Raw genomic sequence first — 20,202 nt, 5'->3', positions numbered from 1 at the left:
TGCTTTAAGAACCGCATAAGGACACACAGCATAACCTCATGAGATCCTTTCTCTTCAGCTGCGAGAGGCATGGCTGACCTATAGAAAGCTGTATTTTGAGGCTCATCTTGGAAGGACACTGTAGGGACGTGATAAGGCCGACCCGGTACCTGGTAGAGGACCCGGCACATGTGACATAAGCCACAGTTTCCATGTTACCATGAGCTCTAGGGCACTCCAGACCCGGTGTTAAATGTTCTACCTGGTAACTTAGCTGGCAGCCTGGGAGGGTCTCAGGGTCTCTTGGGTTTGGGGACTGGGCGAAGCTGTACCCCATCTTCGGGTAAGCTCACTCAAGTCGCAGCTATCGGTAAGCAACTTCGCCGAAGCAATGCGATGGTAGGACCCACAGAGTGGAGGCACACGCCTGCCCTGACAAGTTCTGACATGCCACAGCAGGCAGAACCCCCGTTGCCCAAATAACTTCAAATAATAGCATTTTGGCCTGGGGGCGTGGCCCGTGGCAAAGTACATGCCTAGCATGCACAAGGCTCTGGGGTTCAGACAAACAGACAGACAGACGGACGGCGCTAGGAAGTGGCCTTATAAATGTTGCTGAACTGGGAGCTGAGGCTCAGGAGCAGCTGGGAGTGGCCAGACTCAGCCTAAGAATGTCTTCTCCCCTTCCTCTCCAGCACTCAGCGGGAACAGCTGTGGGCAGCCAGCAGGCTCCAAATAATTGTCCCAGCAGCGGGTCAGCTGTGCAAGGCCCCGAAATAGTTGCAACCTGAGACGCAGAGCACCCACTGCATGGCAGAGGCAAAGGGCCCCCGGGCAAGCTAACATGGAGATGGGAGATGGGACGCAGCCGTGTCTAGCCCCCAATCCAAGAGAACTCCTTGGGACTCTCCCAGGACATGGGTAACCCGGAAGCACAAGCCACGGTGTGGCCCCGCATTTGGAAGCAATGCATTATATAACCAGTGCTGGAGAGACGCTGCCCACTCAGGAGGGGTGAGGATGGAGGCAGATGTGGCACAAGACCTTGAAAGGAGCTGCTCAGCCATTGTGCACCATGCCCTTTCGGTGCCTGCCAATTCTGGTGCCTGGCAATGGTTCTGGCTCAGAGCAGCAATAACCAGGCCCCGCCAGGCTGTGTACTGTACGAACCCATAGACAGAAGACAGGGCAGGCTCCGTGTCTTGGGAATCAGCAGACAGCTAGTTCAGGCTTAGAGAAGGAAGAATCCAAATTAGACATGGCTCCAGTAATCTTAGCATCTCAGATTAAATAGGAGCTCAAAGGAAGTGAGGAGGTGTGGGACCAGGCAACCTGTATGCCCCAGCCAGCTTCTCACTCAGCCTTGCCTAGAATGCCCCTGGAGACGGGAAGCTCACCACCTCAAAAACCTTCCTAGCCCCTCTTCTCTAACTCTGTCAAAAAAGGAATTCTCCTTGGGCAGGGCACATAGCTCAGTCGGTAGCGTGCTCACCTAAAAATGCAAGTTCTGGGTTTGATATCCAGAACCTAACTGGCCAGACTCGGTGACTCACACTTGTAATCCGAGTAGTCCAGAGGTGGGGGGCAGAAGCATCAGAAGTTCAAGGTCAAGCTCAAGGTTATTCATCCTACAGTGCATAATGAATCTGAAGTCAGCCTGGGCTACAGGAAACCCTGTCTTGAAACAGAAAAGTTTTCCTGGTTTAGACTTTTGTGTGGTAGAACATACCTCAGGGGGACCCTCGGAGTCTCTCCTTTGGGACAAATGTCACCTTGAATAAAGCTCTCCAACTCTGACTGAGGTGCTCATCCTCTCTTTCGGAGAGGGTCAGGGAAGGACTTTGCTTCAGCAGCAGGATGGGCAGCTGGGGACAGGCATGTGAGGTGTAAGATTGCCGGCAAGTTCATGGAGGTCAACCTGAGCCAGGCCACGGTACGTTGGCTGGCGATGAGAGCCACGGGCCAGCTCTCCCTCAGAGCCCACCCAGCCCTTCAACACACAGCCAGCTGCATAGGCCCACCACGGCAGGGTTTTGACACCGCCATGGAGGCCTCTTTTGAAGCTGGGCCACCACCAGCCCAGACGTGTTTGTTTGGATTCTCACATCCGCAGCACTGGGTAATCTTTAACCACGGGGCGCAGCAGCCAGCCCCTGTTTGGAAGGTGTTGCCAGCACATTTACTGTCTCCATAAACATCGGCCTGCTGGTCTGTGACTGACCCAAGCAGGGGAAGGAGCCATGGAGGAAGTACACAGCTCAGATGGACCTCTGGGCAGTGCTCTGAAAACCACACCGGCCTCCACCCTCTCCTTTTAAACTCAGCTACGGGCCGCCCAGCAAAAACAAACACGATTTCTGAGGTCCCCAAGGGAAGCATAGACTCCTCCAGAATCACTCCAAGTCAGACTCTTTGGCTGAATCAAGGGAGCCAGAGGCTCAAACTTCTGTTGCTTTGTTCGGTCATTGTCTTTTGGTGGGTGGTTGAACTTGGTTTTGTGTTCTTAGTTTTTGAGACAGGATTTTGTATCTCAGGTGACCTGGATAGCCATCCCCCTGCATCAGCTTTCCGATGGCTAGGATGGCTAGGTGTGAACAGGGACACCCACGTCATGTGGTTCATTTTTTTTTCTTTCTAAGGCAAGGATATCTTTGTTCCAGGACTACCACACATTGTGGCTGAAGTCTGGCAGGCAGGCACCGTGACCCTGTCTCCTCATTCACTGTCTCAGAAATGTTCTGGAGAGCCACAGGGTTCCAGAGAATTCCACTGGGGACCCACAGATCTTAACCCAGGGAACTCACATTACCAGGTTTTCCCTTCGTGTTAAAAGACTGGCATGGGGTTTTCTATTCGGCGATGGTGACCATGGCAAATGAGGCAAACTGGGTATTCTTTTTTAAGCTAAAGATAAAACCACGTCTCACATCATAAACACTTCCCTGTATCTGTGAGCCTCTGCAGATACCTGAGAGCTAAGTGGGGCATGTATAATTACGCCCGAGGAATCCAGAGTTTAAGGCAAGAGATGCTGGGAATTACCCACAGCTTGCAAGCAGCTGGGCCAGGTCTTAATTTGGAGAGGAGACGCGCTCTCCTTCTTCTGAAATGAGGGCCTGGTCCCCAGTTGTACAGGACCCAGCTCCTCCCTCCCCTCAGGTTCCACTATGACCCTCTCACCCCTGCAGGTCTTACCAAGGGCCCTAGAACTACATCTGGAGGCAGTGACACACTAGGTAGAAATGTGGCGTTGCCTTTTCTGCAGGTGACAGACGGTCCCGGTTTGGCAGTCCCAGGGACACGATCCCATGCAACCCAGGCAATCTGCTTTGGGACAGGAGAGCCAGATGCAGCCCTTGAGACTCTGTGACGAACACAAGCAGTCAGACCTGCCCTCGCTGCTGAGTCAGATACCCTGCGATCCCCTTACCTCTTTCTTGGGCCAATACCACTGAAACTCTGGTAGCCTCCTCTGCCAAACATCCTTCCTACCTTGAGCTCCAGACACAACAGGTCCTTAGTGACCACCAGGAGGTGGCCATTCAGACTTAAGAAGGAACACAGATGGACTCAGAAGTAGAGAAGCTGGAAGGCAAGGCTGCCTAGGCCTCTGGTTCAGACAAGACACTACCACCTGAGGTCCTTAGACCTCTCTGCAAAACACGTACAACACCTTCTCCTGTGTACAGAGAATGAATGCCACCTTAGAAAGCAGGACAAGGCACCACACAAACCATTTAGATATGCACATGCCCTAGGTGTTCAAGGGAAGATGTATCATGCTACACCAGGGGAGGGGGGAAAGTCCAGGTGGAGGAGCGGAAGGTTTGGTGCCCAGACCTTGACAAGATTTGAGATGAGAAGAAGAAAATGTTTGGAAGAGTCTCTGAAGAAGGAACAGTAAGATGTGGGGGTAGAAGGAACACTGGATTTGAACACTGAATTTGAAATAGGATCTCTAGGCTATATATCTGAGTATGACTTCAACTTCCTGCCTCAGCTTCCCACATGTGTGTGTTGCCTCACTGGACTGAATTACTCTTTTTTAAGTAAAAAGGAAGGAGAATTGTCAGAGAGGGTGGGGGAGGGAGAGGCCCTCATCAGCACAGCATCCCCAATGTCTATCCCATCCCAAAACCGGTTACAGGCTCCTTAAACTACAATTAGCCTCTTGAACCCAGCAGCTAAGGCTGAACATAAACACTGGTTTAGCCAGGGAAGCAGCAAGTCCCCCCGCAGATGGCAGTGCAGCCTTCAGCTGTAGACAACACACCTGGGATACAATGCAGCCCCTGGGTCTCGTCTCCAGAGGCTGAGGAGTCTCCCTGTGCAGGGCCACAAAGCTGGACCACTGCCCTGGATAAGCAGCCCCTTAGAATCTGGCCCAATGCCATGCCACACGAGTCTCTGCCCAGGCTTCGGGGAAAGGAGTAGGAGGGATTGAACCCTTGTAAGCCTGCACTTCCAGCCCTCCGATGTGGCACCAGGTCTGCTCACACCAACCTCATGTCCAGACTGGCTGGGGATCTACATTCCAGACCTTCCCCACCTCAAGTTGGGCCTGGCTCTTCTCCACTGTTAGCCACAGTTTCTATTAAATACACAGGGCCCAGGGACCACAGGGCCATTAATCCAAAGCTCCCTTTCCATGTGCCCAGTTGTACACAACTCTCATGGCCCCAAGTAGCCTGCCTCCTTTCTTCTTCATGCCCCTCTCAGGACAGGCTCCCCTCTTGGTTTGTTCCCTGCGCTGTGCCAGTGTAACCCATTTATGACTAAATTGTTCTTCTACGACTCCATTCTTTTAACCTGAGCTCCATTCCCCCACAGAAGTACTCCAGGATTATTGCTAGTGGCATCCTTCAGTTGTATGCTCTGGGTCACAGCTTTGGGCCACTTTGCACCTGGTGATGTGGCATGACGCCCGGTTAGGAGCTGGCTTTTCAGCTCTCCTTTGTTCTCTCTTCTCTGCAGGGAGCCCAGGCTATGGCAGACACAGCATGATACCCAGGAGACCTTGCGAGGGGAGCCTGGGCTCACCAGCCTTTTGTGGGATCATAACTGCTCTTTCCAGATTTCCCCCCACTTTGGAGGACACAAAGTCTCATGCAGTCCAGGCTGGCCTCGAACTCATGATCCTCCTGCCTCGGCCTCCTAAGTGCTGAGATTACAGGCCTGCGTTCCACACCAAGTTAGCATTTATTTCTAAGAGAAACAAGGAGACTGCAGGAAACTAGGATAGGGGTTTATCTGTTCTTGTACTAATCACCTCATAAAACTTGTGTTTATTTGGTTGCTGGCAAGCCCTTCTTCCTGGAGGTAGGAAGCTGTTATTCTTGGAGATACCATCCCAGGTCTGGGCCAGGGCACCCGCAGGAAAGAGGATGAGCTACTGAGCTCCAGCATCTAGGGAAGTGGCCTAGAGTCGGCCTGATGATTGTGCCTGGGCTGCAGTAAAGGAGGGTGAGACCTCAGCTCTAAACTGTCCACGTCTCCAGGGGCACGGCCATTCATCTGGGGGCTGGCTCACTATCTAACGTGTGCATGCTGCGTGCACGCACGGTGTACCAGGTACTTGGGTACACCTGTGCTCTGAAGACCAGACAGGTAAGGTGCGGAGTCCCCACACAGAAGCTGGAGGGGGACAGGGTCAAGCCTGGACAAAGTTCCTAAAGGTCACATAACCTCTGGGGGACAATCAACCCAGGAAAAATTGGCCCGTCTTCAGAGCCAACCAAGAAAGGGAACGACGCTCTTAAAAGGAGGGGGCAACGGAAGAAACAATGGGCAGAGTGGCCCAGCCTAGAAACCCAGAACTTGGTAAGGGTGAGGTCAGGTCCACCTCAGAAGCCCTGAGGGATCCCTACCTTCATTCCTACCCACGCCACCCAACTCCTCCCTGTCTCCATCCCTCCCGCCTCTTGTCTCTCCTGTTTTATACGTACACACAAATCAGTTTAGTGGGGGCAAACGAAGAAGAGCTATTTTTAATCTGCTAATTGACTTTAGGAGCCATAATCCCTGTTTGAAAACGCCAGGGTTCATGATGATTTACAGGCAGGACAAGCAGTCACAGGCTTGGGCCCTATCGAGTCTGCGGAGTCGCCTGCGGGGAGATCCAAGGGCGAGCGAACCACTCCGAGCAAACCCATGTATAGTCACAGAGAGGGTGTGGGTCAGGCTGGGTTGGACAGCCTGGGCTCCAGTGCCAGCATGAGGAGGCCCTGCTGCTGATTCATCCCGCTTCCATCCTCATCAACCCCCAGTGCCCAGGATCGGAGCCCCTGCCACTGGACATACTCCTCGTCCCACAGTCTCCTGGACCGTGCAGGTCCAGCTCGAAGAGCCTCCCCTTTCAAGAAGCCACAGACCTGAGCCTCCCTTGACATCCTGCCTCCCTTTTTTTTTTTTTTTTTTTTTTTTTTGTTTAAAGGGGCCGAAGGGCCACGGGAAAAGCACCGCGTTTTGAACTCCTTGTTCAGACCCAGCTCGGCCATATCCCTACATGGGCAGGCCAGGCCCTCCTCAAACCTCAGTCTTCTCCCTGCCAAATGGGGATGAGAAACACTCTTCTAGGCCTGCTGAGAAGCTCAGCGAGCGGAAACGGCTGCGTAGACGAAAGAGGTTACGGGTATGACCACAGAGGTTAGCAATTTACCACCCTTACGGGTTGCATGTTGATTGACTCCTGGTGTCTCCTTTGCCTCCCTAACTATCCAGCGAACCTGGGACTGTCAGAGTAAGGCCGGTCTCCTTTAGCCCCACCCACCTGTTCTTTCCTTCAGTCCCAGGCCTCCCCCTCCTTCAGGCAGTCTCCATCTCCCCTCCCACCCTTTCCCCAGCGAGGCTTACAAGGTTGGGTGAAGACAGTTTCCTCCACAAAGGTGGTTCTCAACCTTCCCAGTGCTGCAACCTTTTAATACAGTTCTTCATGCTGTGCTGACCCCCAACAGTAAACTAATTTTCATTGCTACTCTGTGACTGATTTTGCCACTCCTATGAATTGTAATGTAAATGTGTGTCTTCTGATGGTCTTAGGTGACCCCTGTGAAAGGGCCGTTGGACCACCACTGCCCCAAAACAGGTTATGGACCCACAGGTTCAGAACCGCTGCTCTAAAGAGAGCTAGCAGTGTAATACCTGAGTCCCTTCGAAGGGACTCCTGTCCTGTGGGGAAGCAGACACGAGGCTCCCCGAGACTGCAGAGCTGTGGTGGGAATAGGATAGAAAAGAAAATTCTCCCCAGAGGCTTCCAAGCTGAGCCTTCGGGCCAAAGTAGATCCTGTGAGGAAAGGCACTGTTGGTGGGATAGGCTTGGAACCTCAGCCACTTAGGAGGCTGAGGCAGGAGAATTGCAAGTTCACAGCAACCTGGGCAACCCAGTGAGACCCTGTCTCAAAACAAAGAGAACAGATCTCCCGCTCGGTAGTAAAGCACTGGCCTAGCATGCTGGAAGCCCTGGGTCTGGTCCTCACTCCTGGGGAGGGTTTAGGGAGAATGAAGAGAACTGCTTGCTCCTCCTTTAACCCTCACCCAGCAAGACCTCCTCAAGAGCAGGAAGTCATCCATTCTCTGCCATGTGTCAGGGACCTGGGTAAGACATGGGACTCTTAGACAGTTTTCCGAGCAGATGGTTGAGTTTGTACTGGGAGAGCCGGCTGGGGCACCCAGGGAGCACTGGGATATCAGGAAGGGGCCCCTGTGGATCCTGGGTTAAGCATCGTTTTCCCCAGGATAGGTAGGGATGACTGACAGCTGCTAGCCACCACTGTGTACCAGCTGACCCTCATACCTCCATCCTTTAAGAATCTAAAGATTCTTCAAGGCAGTTATTACTGCCCCGCAGTACAGATGCGCCTGCTACCTGGTTGCAGGCAACCTCATGCTGGACCAGGATCAAGCCCAATCTGTCTCTCTGGCTAAGGCACATAATTTCCGGCAAGCAGAGGCCTCAGGTGTACCCAGTACATAGAGGAAGTTGGGGAGGCCTCCTAGCCAGGCTGGATGCCCTTCTTCGGTAGCTGTCACCAGGAATAGCTCGTTTGAGCCTCTCAATATGTCAGCCTGAATACAGGCACACTTTTATTGACTTGAAAAACAGAAAGTTCCCAAACTGCCAGTTAATAAAAATGGCCTCCCGATGCCTGGGACATAATACACAGGCTTCTGGCACTTACTCATGCCTGAGCTCTCACGGTCCAGTCGTACGCAAGGGAGCGCATTCCAAAAGCATTCACGACTTCCAGGCTTGGAAGTCAGAAAGGAAAACGGATACCAGGTTTGAACCCCCTTTGTGGCATTTCTCTAGGCAAGGGAAAGGAAGTGGGGATGGGGACAGAAGCGGCGAGTGTCGGCTAGACATAGCTTTGAAACCTAGGGCAGTGCCAGCTAACTTTACTCAGTCTCTTCAACTCTACCCATGGCCCATTTTCCAGATGAGGAAGCTGAGGCTTGACGAGGCTCTGCCTGTGTGTAGAGTCTGCGTGCCTGCGAGCACATACTTGGATATACATGCATACACATGTATCAAGCTGGGAAGACGGGCTCACCTCCATTACCAGGTCACTGGGGATCACCCTACACAGTCAGATTCTGAGGCCCTTGGTGGTCCTGGCAAACTCCTTGCTGCTCATGTCCAGCCTATCTTCTGATGATCCCATGGTAGGTCCTATGGGCTTTTTGTCTGAGCCTCCCGGTGCTTCCTGCTCTCCTTTCTAGTCCCTTACCATCCTTACAGAAAGCTCTGGGGTAAGGATGAAGCCCACGGAAACTGTAGGCCAGGGCTGGGGCTTAGTTAAGGGCTGGGAAGACCCAGTATGGGAAGCTGGCTCTACCACTCATCCGTGAGGGACTTAGCATCCTTGAATGGGAGTCTCCTCCAGTAGATCCCAGGGTCGCTATGAGACATGCCTAGGCTTCCACTGACAACGGTTACTGAGAGCGACATTAACTTCGACAGGGCATGGACAACGCTGCCGTCCCTGGTGGGTGAAAGTCGCACCCAACTGAGAGAGCACCCCAAGGGAGAGCCTGTGTGGGCTGTAACCTCTCCGAGCCTCACGTGCTAAAGCTGTGGCCAGGAACAGGACCCTGCAGTTCACAGGAAAGCCGTAGAGTTGTTCCTGGGCCACCAGCAGCCACCACGACTCATGGGAGTGAAGGTCGGTCCCAGCACCTGCCACTAACGGAGCAGAGGGAAGCCACTCACCTAGCAGCTGGACACCCCGTGTGAGGCCATAGACGTCCACCAGGGCCCAGAGCGGGTCCGCCGTTCGAACCCCGCTGAAGAACAGCATGGCAGCCGACTCATTGATCCGGTAGAAGACTCGGCCCTTCTTGTCCACCCAGAAGGCAATGATGTTGCCCTCGTTGGCAAACTCCTCAGGCAACGCTTTGGCCCAGAAGCCACTCTGGGACACCAGGTCAGGGCAGGCGTACTTGGGCAGTGAGTCGGGGTGGATGCGGGAAGGGTCCTTGCTGGTGAAGCCAAGTCGCAGGGCCCCGCTCCAGCAGCACTGCTTCTTGGTGATCTGGCCACAGGGAGTGAGGAGCCTCAGCCTAGCCTCTCCTCCTCGGTCAGAAGACCGAGGGGAAGAGGTGGGCTCTCTATAGCTCACCCTCAGCTGACACTTGGGAGTGTCGTCCTACAGCCAGAAAACTCACTCTGCGGCTCATTCCCACCCAACGCCCACCCCAGGGGGCCTTCCTACAGGTTGGTGAAGGCCGCTCCCACTGGATCTTGCGACCCAGGAAGGCTGGGAAAGGAGGAAGGATGAGAGACGGGCAAGAAGGAGAGGGGCAGGCTGGAACGGCAGACCACGGCAGTAAAGAGGTCAAAGGCGGGGATCCGGGGGTGCCCACCTTCAGCCTGACTTGCTCGTAGATGAGGACGGGGCGGTTGCTGAAGGTGATGGCATTACAGAAGCTGGCCTGCCTCTTGACGGCCTTGTGGCTGAGGTCCATGAGGATCTGGGAGCCCTTAGTGTGGGGGTGGAAGAGCAGCGGTGTGGCCGGGAGCCCCCCACCTGACAGCGCGGGCGGGCAATGCTTCTGCTTGTGATGGCATCGGTGAGAGGGGACCGGGAAGGAGCTCCCGATGGAGTCTGCAAAGGAACAGGTCACAGTGTCAGAGGACTTAATAGGAACCAAGAGCGAGATCGGGGTCTCCTAGGGCAGGGTCCAGGGAAGAAACAGGGACCACCTTCTGCTTAGCATCTACACTTTCACCAGAACGGCCAGCTGTGACCACCAGCCTTCCGACCACCAGCCTTCCTACCACCGCCCACGTTTCCCCCCAGCCACTGCCACCAAGCGGTTCTCAACCTGTGGGTTGTGTGTGACTCCCTTTGGAGGTGGCCAATCAGATATCCTGCATATCAGACATTGACCTTACGATTCGTGACCATAGTGGTTACCTCCTCCCAGTATCTCCCATGACGGCCTATCACCCTGCCTAACACCATTTGCTGTCACTCTCAAGACTTCCTCTCATTCATTCATTCACTCACTCACTCAATCATTCATGACCTACGGAACGCCAAGTTCTGTCCTTGGCACTGGAGCTGCAAACGAGAAGCGTCCGTGGCTCTTGTCCTGAAGCCAGAGGTTCTTCCTGGGACATAGACATTGATGGAGATCACCGTACTAAATGACACACAGTAAACCACCGCCCCAAGAACCACCAGGAGGCTCGCCTCTCGGGAAGGCCTCGGGAGGAGGAGGAGGAGACAGGGCAGCCGTGCAGACAACGTCAGCCTCAGTGTCAAGGACATAATGTCTGTCCCTCAAGGCTATCTTTATGTGCCACAGGCTTCACTGCTGAGTAACACTGCCCATGCCAGTGGCCCTGGGGGCACCAGACAAAGGCACGAGCAGGTCGGTCTTGGAGGAGGGGCAAGCACTTTACAGATGTGCAGCTGGCAGGAGCCTGAAGACATAGAAACAGGCAAGACCTCGGGACAAGGTGTCCGGTGGCTCCTCTGCCCCTCCTTGGCTAGGCAGCACTTCCGTCTCTGGGACACTGCTTGGCCTATACCTCAGGACCTGCAGCTGGGTGGCATCCTTATGTGGGCTTCCCTAAGGGTGCCTTTTCTTCCCCAAATCCTGTGCCCTGTGGGTCTTACAGAAAATAGAGCCTGTCACCTTAGGCAAACAGCCACGGAGGACAACAGGGCAGGAGGAGGTGGAGGGACGCCTTCACCTATGGCAGGCTTCTGGGCTGCTTCTGATTTTGGTCCTCATGAGACAGTGACTTAGTAATGCACTGAGACAGGGCTAGCTAGCAGTCGGTCTGTGTAGACCCCCTCCCCTCTCAACATGGGAGGGGGAAGACAGAAACGGAGAGAAGATAGGAAGCCCTGAAGGCCCGGGAGGCCAAGCCTGTCAGGACACTTACTTTGGTTCATGTCACTCCCATCTCTGCTCCCTTCTCTTGAGGGTCCAGGCACCAGGCTCTACAACCTAGCACCAGCTGTGGCCCCTGAGCACACTCCTCAGGGTTCCTCTAGAGCATATTCTTCTGTGCCCAGCCTGAGGGGTGTGCTAGCATGACAAAGGGCTGCTGTCCAGGAAGACAAGATGTTCTAGAACTGTCCAGGCAAGGGCCCTGATAGCATCAGGCCACAAGGGCTGGACTATCTCAGGAGTCCCAGAGAGTTGACAGGGGCTTCCTAAGTGGCCTCTAGGTACTGTGGAGGATGGGAGGTCATCCCAAGGACAGAGTGTGGCAGTCGTTCCAGGTATGCTGCCTGAAGGAAGCTGGCCCCAGACACCTTGAATCTTAGTTTCCTGCTGCTGGGGCTGGAGAGACAGCTCAGCGGCTAAGAGTGTTTGCTATGCAAACATGAGAACCCAAGTTCAAACCCAATCCCATAACCACATAAAAAGCCAGGTGTGGACATACTAGTGTCTGTAATCCCAGCGCTGAGTAGGACAGACACAGGAGGGCTGCCGAGAATTGTCTCTCTCAGGGACGAAGACAGAGAGCATCAAACCAGGGCATACAACAGCCTCTGGCCCCCAGCTGTGTGCAGTGTACACACACAAATGCAAGCGTATCCCCTCCAGGCGCACACACGGAGCTCTCGGTCCTCGTTTGCTGCCGGGACACAACCAGGCCAAGGGGAAAACAGGTTGGCAGCCTGCCTGAGAAGCCACAGCTTCCACACCACGTAACACTTACACAGCAGCCTGTTTCCCCCAAGAGAAGTGAGACCATAGCTGTGATCCGCACACAGTACATAGCAGCTTGATTCCTGGCCATCTCCAGGCCACACAAGCATGCTTCTTGGAAAAGTGGAAGAGCTAGCACGAAAGGTCACCTGCTGTGTGACTGCCCCTCGGTGACACTGGACAGGCAAAGGTTGTGCGGTCAGAGTTTTGGATTAAGGGAAGAGGCTTGACCACATAGAAACCTGAAGGAAGGTCTCATCTTGATGGAAACACTCTCTAAACAGTGTCAGTGGTCACAGAACTTACACGGTTGTTACACAGTCACAGAATTACACACACACACACACACACACACACACACACACACACACAAGCCAGGTCTTCTGATAGTGACAGTAACAGGAAGACTGGAATGTCTGGCCACCAAGGCACCCCATCACTTGGCCCCAGGAATGGCTCCTAAGGGTTTAGAGGAACCTCTCACAAGAGGTTCCCAAGCCAAGATGGGTTGACACCTTAACCTTGACCACAAGCCCCCTTCCATCCTGTAAAGTGGAATGGATGCTATTCCTGCCTCAGCGGGTGGGGACAAGGCACTCTGGCAGCTTCAGTGGGGTCTCTGGCAGTTGGGGAATGCGGGGGTCTCTGGGTCACCTCTCCTGTCTATATTATGGTTCCAAGACCATCAGGGCAGACACTGGGTGACTCCCAGACCCTCTTCGAAAGCTGCTGTGTGACCGACACACAGAGCCACTGCTTTAGTTAAGGCTCCAGGGCCACCACATAGAGGCACTTAAGCTATACTGTGACTAATGGCACCCTCAGAAGTGCTAAAGTGAAGAGGCTGACAGGAGTGACTGCCAACCTTGAGTCCCCGCTTCGGCTCTCTCCCTCCCTGTCACCTCTGGCCTGCATATCCACTGTGGGGAGCGGAGAGAAAGCACATTGAGAATTGCTGTGTGCACAGCTCTGATGCTGAGGACCCAGAGGGGGCAGGCAGCTGGAGGTGACTCCCTTCCATCACTTCCATGGTCAGTACGACACTGTGAGGTCCCCGTTCTGAAGATAAATGAGTTAGTATCGAACTATGAGGCAAAGCTAAGATTTGACTGTGCTCTTCCAACATGTGTCCAGGGTGTTCTACTCGACTTTGTACACAACACTGGAGCTCGTCCCCCCATGTTCTGAGATGGCAGGCAGAGAGGAAACAGGTTTCACTGAGGACACACCTGCACCTCCACTAAGGTGTGGCTTGTGGTGGGCCTGAGGAATTTACAGCTAAGCAAGCAGGACCCCTATCCTGCTCCCAGCACATGTCCAAGATAGGGCCCATTAGTGACACATTTACAAGCTTTGGGGGCTCCATGAGGAAGTGTGTCCATCTTCCTTGGGCACACAAGTAACCAACACAGGCCTGGCCCTGAGCCAGCTCCAGCTCATCCCTACCCCTCACAGGGTCCCAGGGGAGGTAGGTACGCACATGCACACACATATACACACATACACACATATATACACACACATACACACACATACACATACACACACATACACACACTCACACGCACACACACATACACACACATACACATACACACACATACACATACACATACACACACATACACACACATACACATACACACACATACACACACATACACATACACACACACACACACACACACACACAAAACCTCTGTGGCAATGACCTCATGACCCCCACCAGCTTTACCCAGAATTACTGTGGGCTCAGATGGTAGGGCTGCCAAGCAGCAGGCAGAGTTTGGGAGTCAGCACTAGCCCTGATGCAGAGCCCAGTCCCTGTGCCACACACCGGGCTGTGTCCCGACTTTCCCCCCTTAACGCCACCTGACACAGACCCTCAGGAGTTAAGCTACACTTGTGGTCTCTCAGCCAGAGTGCAAAGAGCCCAGATCTGAGCTCAAGCCAGGCACTCTGCCCTGTGTGTGGATAACTGTGTGGAGGGAGCCTCGGCTTTCCCATCTGTGAAGTGGGGTCACCACAGGCCTTCATGGGATCAAAGGAGATGGCACAGGGACAACTCAGTGGTCACTGTTGCACGATCATTACAAGAGGCACCACCCCGTGCCTTCTTACCTCCATGACCTCTGTTCCAGTGGGTCCTCCTGCTCACACCCCTTCTTTCCCAGCCCTACCTGAGCTTCTGCTAACCCCACCAGTCTTTCAACGCCCAGCCGAGTCCCATCACTGCCTCTTTCTGAGCTGTGGCCCTGAATACAGGTGTTGGCCTTATTCCCAACTCCTACAAAGACTGACTAACTTTCTGGGGGAGCGGAGGTGGGGCAGAACAAAATCTATGAACACTAGAAACAGGAGGCCTTGGGTTCAAACCCTAGCCGGGCTACAAAATTGCTGTGTGACTTCAGGCAAGTTGTTTTACCACTCTGGACCTTGAGTTCTTTATAAAAAGATGCTCTTGGCTCTTTTTTTTTTTTTATAAAAAAAAAAAAGGTAGAGAATGTTTGCTTTTCTTGCAGAGGACCTGAGTGACCCACAACCCACAACTTCAGCCTCAGCGGGCACCTGCACTTGTGTGCACATACCCCCACAAAAAGAGGGTACCCATACGTGTAACTTAAAACAAAAATAAATCTTTAAGGGGGCTAGAGAGTTGGCTCACCGGCTATCAGCACAAGCTGCCCCTCCAGAGGACCCACGTCCTAGTCCCAGCAGCCACGTGGCAGCTCACAACCGTGTGTGACTCCAGTTCCAGGGGCTTTCGATACCCTCACACAGACACACATGCGAGCAAAACACCAACGCACATAAAATAAAAATAAACAAATCATATTTAAAATGATGTAAATAAATCTACGAAGAGAAGGAGGAAGAGGAAGAAGGAGGCAGAGGCTCGTCCTGGCCTTACTTCTCCCAGCTGAGGGCCCAGGGAACACATTGACTCAAAACAACGTTCCACATTTTAACACCTGAGTCCAACATAAGGTTTGGTTTTGTTTTAAATAAAAGTGACAACTGTGGTAAGAAGTGTCCGTTTATTTTATCTGCAAAGGCCAAATTCCACAGCCTTACTTTCTCCCAGATACAGCTCTCGCCTCAGGCTGCAGCGCACGGTGGCCCCTGCTCAGACAGGATTGCATGCATTCTCTGAATGGGGCTTCCTCTGTCAGAGAAAGGAGCCAGGAAGCAGGACACCAGGGTGACAGAGGTGACTGTCCCTCTGGAAAGAAGGACAGTGGCTTCCTTGAAGATTTTGTCCCTAACTGCCTCGCCTCCAGGAGTGGGCCCACCCATTTCTTACTCATCCTGCAGACTTTAAGGTCTTTCAGAAGTCTCTTTGGGGCCCTCCTATGGGTTTCTGGGGACCCATTTATCCCCATGCTGAGTGTTCCTCACCACACAGGACTTTGAAACCCTGGGTCATCCACGACCCATGTCACACAGTGCTTTCTCTCAGCAATTCTGCATCCAGTGTTTCTTTTGCATAGGCTGATCAAAGCCCCTCAGTTGACTGCCTTCTGCAGAACCATTTCTTGGTTGGGAAGAGCAGCAAGGTTCTGTGCATCTTCCTTGTCCTTGATGGACTGGGAGACTCCGGGGGCACGGGGGTGCCAATCATGCTCACGGCTATTTTCCGGTACTCAGCTCTGAGCACAGAATAGGTGCTCAAGTAAGACGCTGAAGAGGACAGCCAGTGTGTGGCTCCCCCATCTGGGCACCCGCTCTGCCTCTCCCTCACTGGTGGCCAGTGGAAAATGAAGGGAAACACGCCCTTTCCTGCCAGAGGCCAAGATCTCACCCAAGAAACTCAACTACCACTCTACCAGCCCAAGACGCTTCATCAGCTCCACACGTGCTGGCAAGAGAGCAGAAGCAAGTAAATCCATCGGGGCTCTTTCTCCTGTACCAGTCCTTGCACGCTCTGTCCACCTGCCTGTCTCACCTTCCCAAACCCTGTGAGTGGGTGTCTGTGAGGAGCACCTCTGTTGGTTTCGCCCAAGAGGACCATCTGCCGCCGGGCCTTCTTGTTTTGTGTGGCCCCTTCGTCGGACTGTCACTTCCTTCTTGATTGTTGCTCTGTCCTCTCTGAGGAGGCCAGCTACCATGCCCGTAGGGAGACGAGGGGAGGGCCGAGGATTGCCAGGAACGGTGAGTAGTCTTGGCAATGGCTCCCCTCCAGGTAAGCCTTCGGATGAGGCTGTGTGGTTCCAGCCTCTCCCAACGGAGCCTTGGTTCAGTGCCTGCAGTTTCAGGCTGAGAGGATTGGGGTGCTTCGTCGTGCGGCAGTAGGTAATAGGGTATTGATGGCCCTGGCTCACAGATTTGAGAACCCTGAAAACTAATGACTTGTCAAGGTTCCGTGGCTGAGCTCTGAACTCAGACCACACAACAAGCCAGCAAAAAGCCAGCCAACAGCTTGTCTCCTGCCTTCTGCCCTCCCTGAGTCTATCTCAGAGCTCTCAGTCCTGTACACTCTTGCTGTTATGGCCCAGCATGTGGATCCCTGCTAGTACCCCATTAACACACACACACACACACACACACACACACACACTCACACACACCACACACACACACTCACACACACTCACACACACACTCACACACACTCACACACACACACACACACACACACACACACACACACACCCCTGACAATGCATATGGCGTGTTCTGAAGCTGCCTGCCGCAGGGTCCAGGATGATGTGGGAGGGGAAGAAGAATGGCTGAAGATAGGCCAAACGGTCACCCCACAGGCAAGTTCATCTCTCAGCTGAGCCTCCCGTCCACTCACACTTGCTCATTCACTCTCTCACTTGCTCATGGTAACATCCCAATCTGATGTTCCCGGCAGCCAGCGGCTACGCCTCTGATGTCATTGCCTGGGAGAGGGACCAGATCACTTCCTTCTCCTTCCCATTCTACCTAATGGCTCCTCAAGGGAATTCCCAGATGACTCAGTCTGCTGTCATGGCCCCTGTGTTCTCAGGGGTACTCTAAGCCAGGTCTGAGACAAGGGAAGGCATGGTTCCCATCAATTCCTGTTCCACATGGTGTCACCTTCAGCTCCTCTCACACAGATCCACACCCACTTTGCACACACAGAGATGGTTACTGGAGAGAGAATTCCACAAGAGTCCTCCTCTTCCTCTTCTCCCTCTGTCTGTCTGTCTCTGTCTTTGTCTCTGTCTCTGTCTCTGTCTCTGTCTCTCTCTCTCTCTCTCACACACACACACACACACACACACACACACACACACACACCCCAGTCCCTGCCTTCATACCCAGTTTGTCTTGTGCTCCCACCCTGCAAGGTTGGTTTCTAGAGGGAACACCTCTACCTAAGCCCCGATAACTCTCAGCTCCCTGCCAGACTCCCTGCCTTTCCTGGGCCCTCTAGTGAGGACAGGACCTAACTATTCACTTCTAGGTAGCTGGTGGGTATGCAAAATAGTGGGCATAAACACCTAGAGAGTGTTATCCTGGAGGCCCAGCAGGGCTGAGGGCAGAGGGACAGCAGGGGACATGTCTATGGACATGCTGAGGGCGGAGTGACGGCAGGGGACATGCCTATGGACATGCTAGCAGGCATGAACCCTTCGTGAATGCTCACCCCCTACACCGCGTGCCAGACGAGCCGACTTGATTCTTGTCCTCTCTGCCATCAGGCCTTCCCAGACTTACCCAGAGGCCAGCTTGGGCACTAGGCAGCAAGAGTGGAGCAGCTTCTAGCTTTCACCTAGACATGTCTCCCCACCACCCCAACCCCTACAGTTTTCCTGGCCTCACCGACCAGGAGCCCAGCCCAGCCTCACCTTTCCTTGCTGGCCTGACACTTCCATACCCACTTCGGCTCCAAAACAGGCCTGTACTCCACACTCCTCTTTCTCCCTACAAACCAAGCCCTGTTAGTGCCCAGGGCTGGGTATTGGGCTTAGCTGTGCTGGAACGGCCTGTTGCTCACCTCCCTGAGACTGATGTGACCTCCTCGGTGACTCCCCAGCCCTGGGCTCTGAGAGCCTAAGTTCCCTCCTCCCACAGCTGCTCTGTGATAATCTCAGGACCCATAAAACCATAGGAGGCTACTGCCCTACTGCAGCGCTCTGGATTAAGGAACCTAAGAAGGGAAAGTAAAGAGTCAGTCCAGTGAGACAAGGCCACACGCCTTGTCTGAGGCACCAACTGTGTAACCTCAGCCGGCCATTTCCCCTTTGGGCCATGTCCTCTCCCTCTGTGATGATGGAGCTCAGCCTCTCCAATCCACTGAGACCTCACATCCTCTGAGGCGTGGGCATGTGAGGTTCAGAGGTCCAGCCCTTGACTTGGTGAGTGCTACAGGAAGATGAGAAGGAAGTGAGGAGGAGAGAGACAGAAGGTGGGAGGAAAGACCTCTGTCTCAGGGTCCTGCTGCCTCCCTGAGGGACTTGCCAGCCTGTCCACCCCAGAAGCCCACCCTTGAGACCAAGAACAAAAGCATCCTCAGAAACTCATCGGAGTCTGTAACTGCAGAAACCATTTTCCAAATGGAATTTATCCCACCCATTGGTCCCCTGCCAGGCTGCTCCCAGAGGAGCTGGACCCCACTCTACAACCCAACACACCAACATGTACACGCAGGCACACACGCATCACGGGTGGGGGGAACCACAAAGGTGTCCACTTATAGTAAGAATAGCACAGTCTCTCCAGTAGACAAAGACACAGCGCATGGGTACACAAGTGGGGAACTCAAAACACAGCTATCACATCTGTGGACACCCAAAACATGCCATCATGTACATACAACAGATAAACCGAGTTCAGAGTGCAGCTCTGGGCCCTGCCCTTCACTTACTCTTACTAAGCAGTCCAAAATATGTGTGCTTGAAAACCACCCCCAAACCCAAGGCTTCTGAAAATGCCATCAAGGGTCATTTGCAACCCATGCAGCGTAAGAGTATCCACAGGAAGCAGCCGGAGTCTGTGCCTTCCCCTAGCCCCATTCACCCTCCGAAGGAGACAGAACCAGAGCCATAAGGCAATCACCATGGAGAACAGGAAGGCAAACATGGCCATGAGCACGTGAGGACAGATGGGCAGTGTCTGGCTGGATCCTGGCACGCCCCTCCTCATGCCCCTACTCATGTGATGGCTGCTGAGGCGACATCCAGGGCAAGCAGAGAGGGCCCTGACTTGACAGGGAGGGGAAGTAGGCAAATGAGATAACTGATTAATGCTCCACAATGGCTACCCAGTCTTGACATGGAGGGGGAGTAGGCAAATGAGATAACTGATTAGTGCTCCACAATGGCTACCCAGCCTAGGTGTCCAGCCAAGTATGTTCCTGTCCCTTGCGACATGGGACACCCAAAGGAGAAGGACTGTGTCTGACCCTGGGCCCAGATGGCTTCTCTTGAGTCCTCCTGACTTCCTCCACATTGCATCCCCTACTCACAGCAATCCACACAACCAAGCCAGTCACCTTGGGAGAGCAGCTCCTGTTGGTCCTACTGACAGCACTGAGACATGACCAGCCCATCCTTGCCACAGCCGTGCCGTCTATCCGGAGCGTGGGTTCGGCACGTCTTGGGGCTTCATGCCCTAAGACTTGTGGATCATCTGTTCTGAGGCAGCCAAAGGACATTGGCCATGTGCTTCAAAGGGCCTTTCTGTCCTGCCCAGTCCCCAAGCCTGCCCAGGTCTGACCCCAGTGGAAAATGTCAGCCGGCTCCTGACCCTTTGCCAACAGTGAGCCCCAGCCACAAGTAGGCAGGCCAGGCCTAGGTCAGCCCATTCCAAACTTCAGGCCACAGCCCAGGCAGGTCCCTGACACTATCCCAGCAGGCTCCAGATTATGTGTCTTCTAGGGCCTTCCATTTGTCACTTAGCCTTGCAGGCCTAGGACAAAATTCATTTCCTTTTCAGAGAATCAAGAATCTGCCTTCCTTACATCTCTATTTTTAAATTAGAAATTACTATCTCAATATCCAGAGTCTGGAAGAGGGAAGCCACCTGGCCATCAGCAGCCAGCCATGGTTTCTAAGTGGTTTCAGCCACCGCTCTTGTTTC

At 53.7% G+C, this 20,202-nt stretch overlaps 1 protein-coding gene across 7 annotated transcripts in view; it reads right to left on the bottom strand.

Moving 5' to 3' along the window:
- Neurl1 (neuralized E3 ubiquitin protein ligase 1) overlaps positions 1-20,202 on the bottom strand; it is an 85,984-nt gene that overhangs the window by 10,013 nt on the left and 55,769 nt on the right. For 6 of the 7 annotated variants that reach the window (XR_015628454.1, XR_015628457.1, XR_015628458.1 and 3 more), the window contains 2 exon segments: positions 9,841-10,082; positions 9,188-9,509 (listed from right to left, as the gene is read on the bottom strand). Coding sequence is in view for 4 of the 7 variants with exons in the window: in NM_001401624.1 (NP_001388553.1) it covers positions 9,188-9,509; positions 9,841-10,082 (564 nt within the window). In the remaining 3 variants the exon portion in view is untranslated. 7 annotated transcript variants of the gene reach the window in all.

The sequence above is a fragment of the Rattus norvegicus genome, chromosome 1 (assembly GCF_021556685.1).
Source record: "Rattus norvegicus strain SHRSP/BbbUtx chromosome 1, alternate assembly SHRSP_T2T, whole genome shotgun sequence".
In the NCBI taxonomy this organism is placed as follows: domain Eukaryota; kingdom Metazoa; phylum Chordata; class Mammalia; order Rodentia; family Muridae; genus Rattus; species Rattus norvegicus.
The sequence above is the reverse complement of the archived record's forward strand: the minus strand, read 5'-3'. Positions and strand labels throughout refer to the sequence as shown.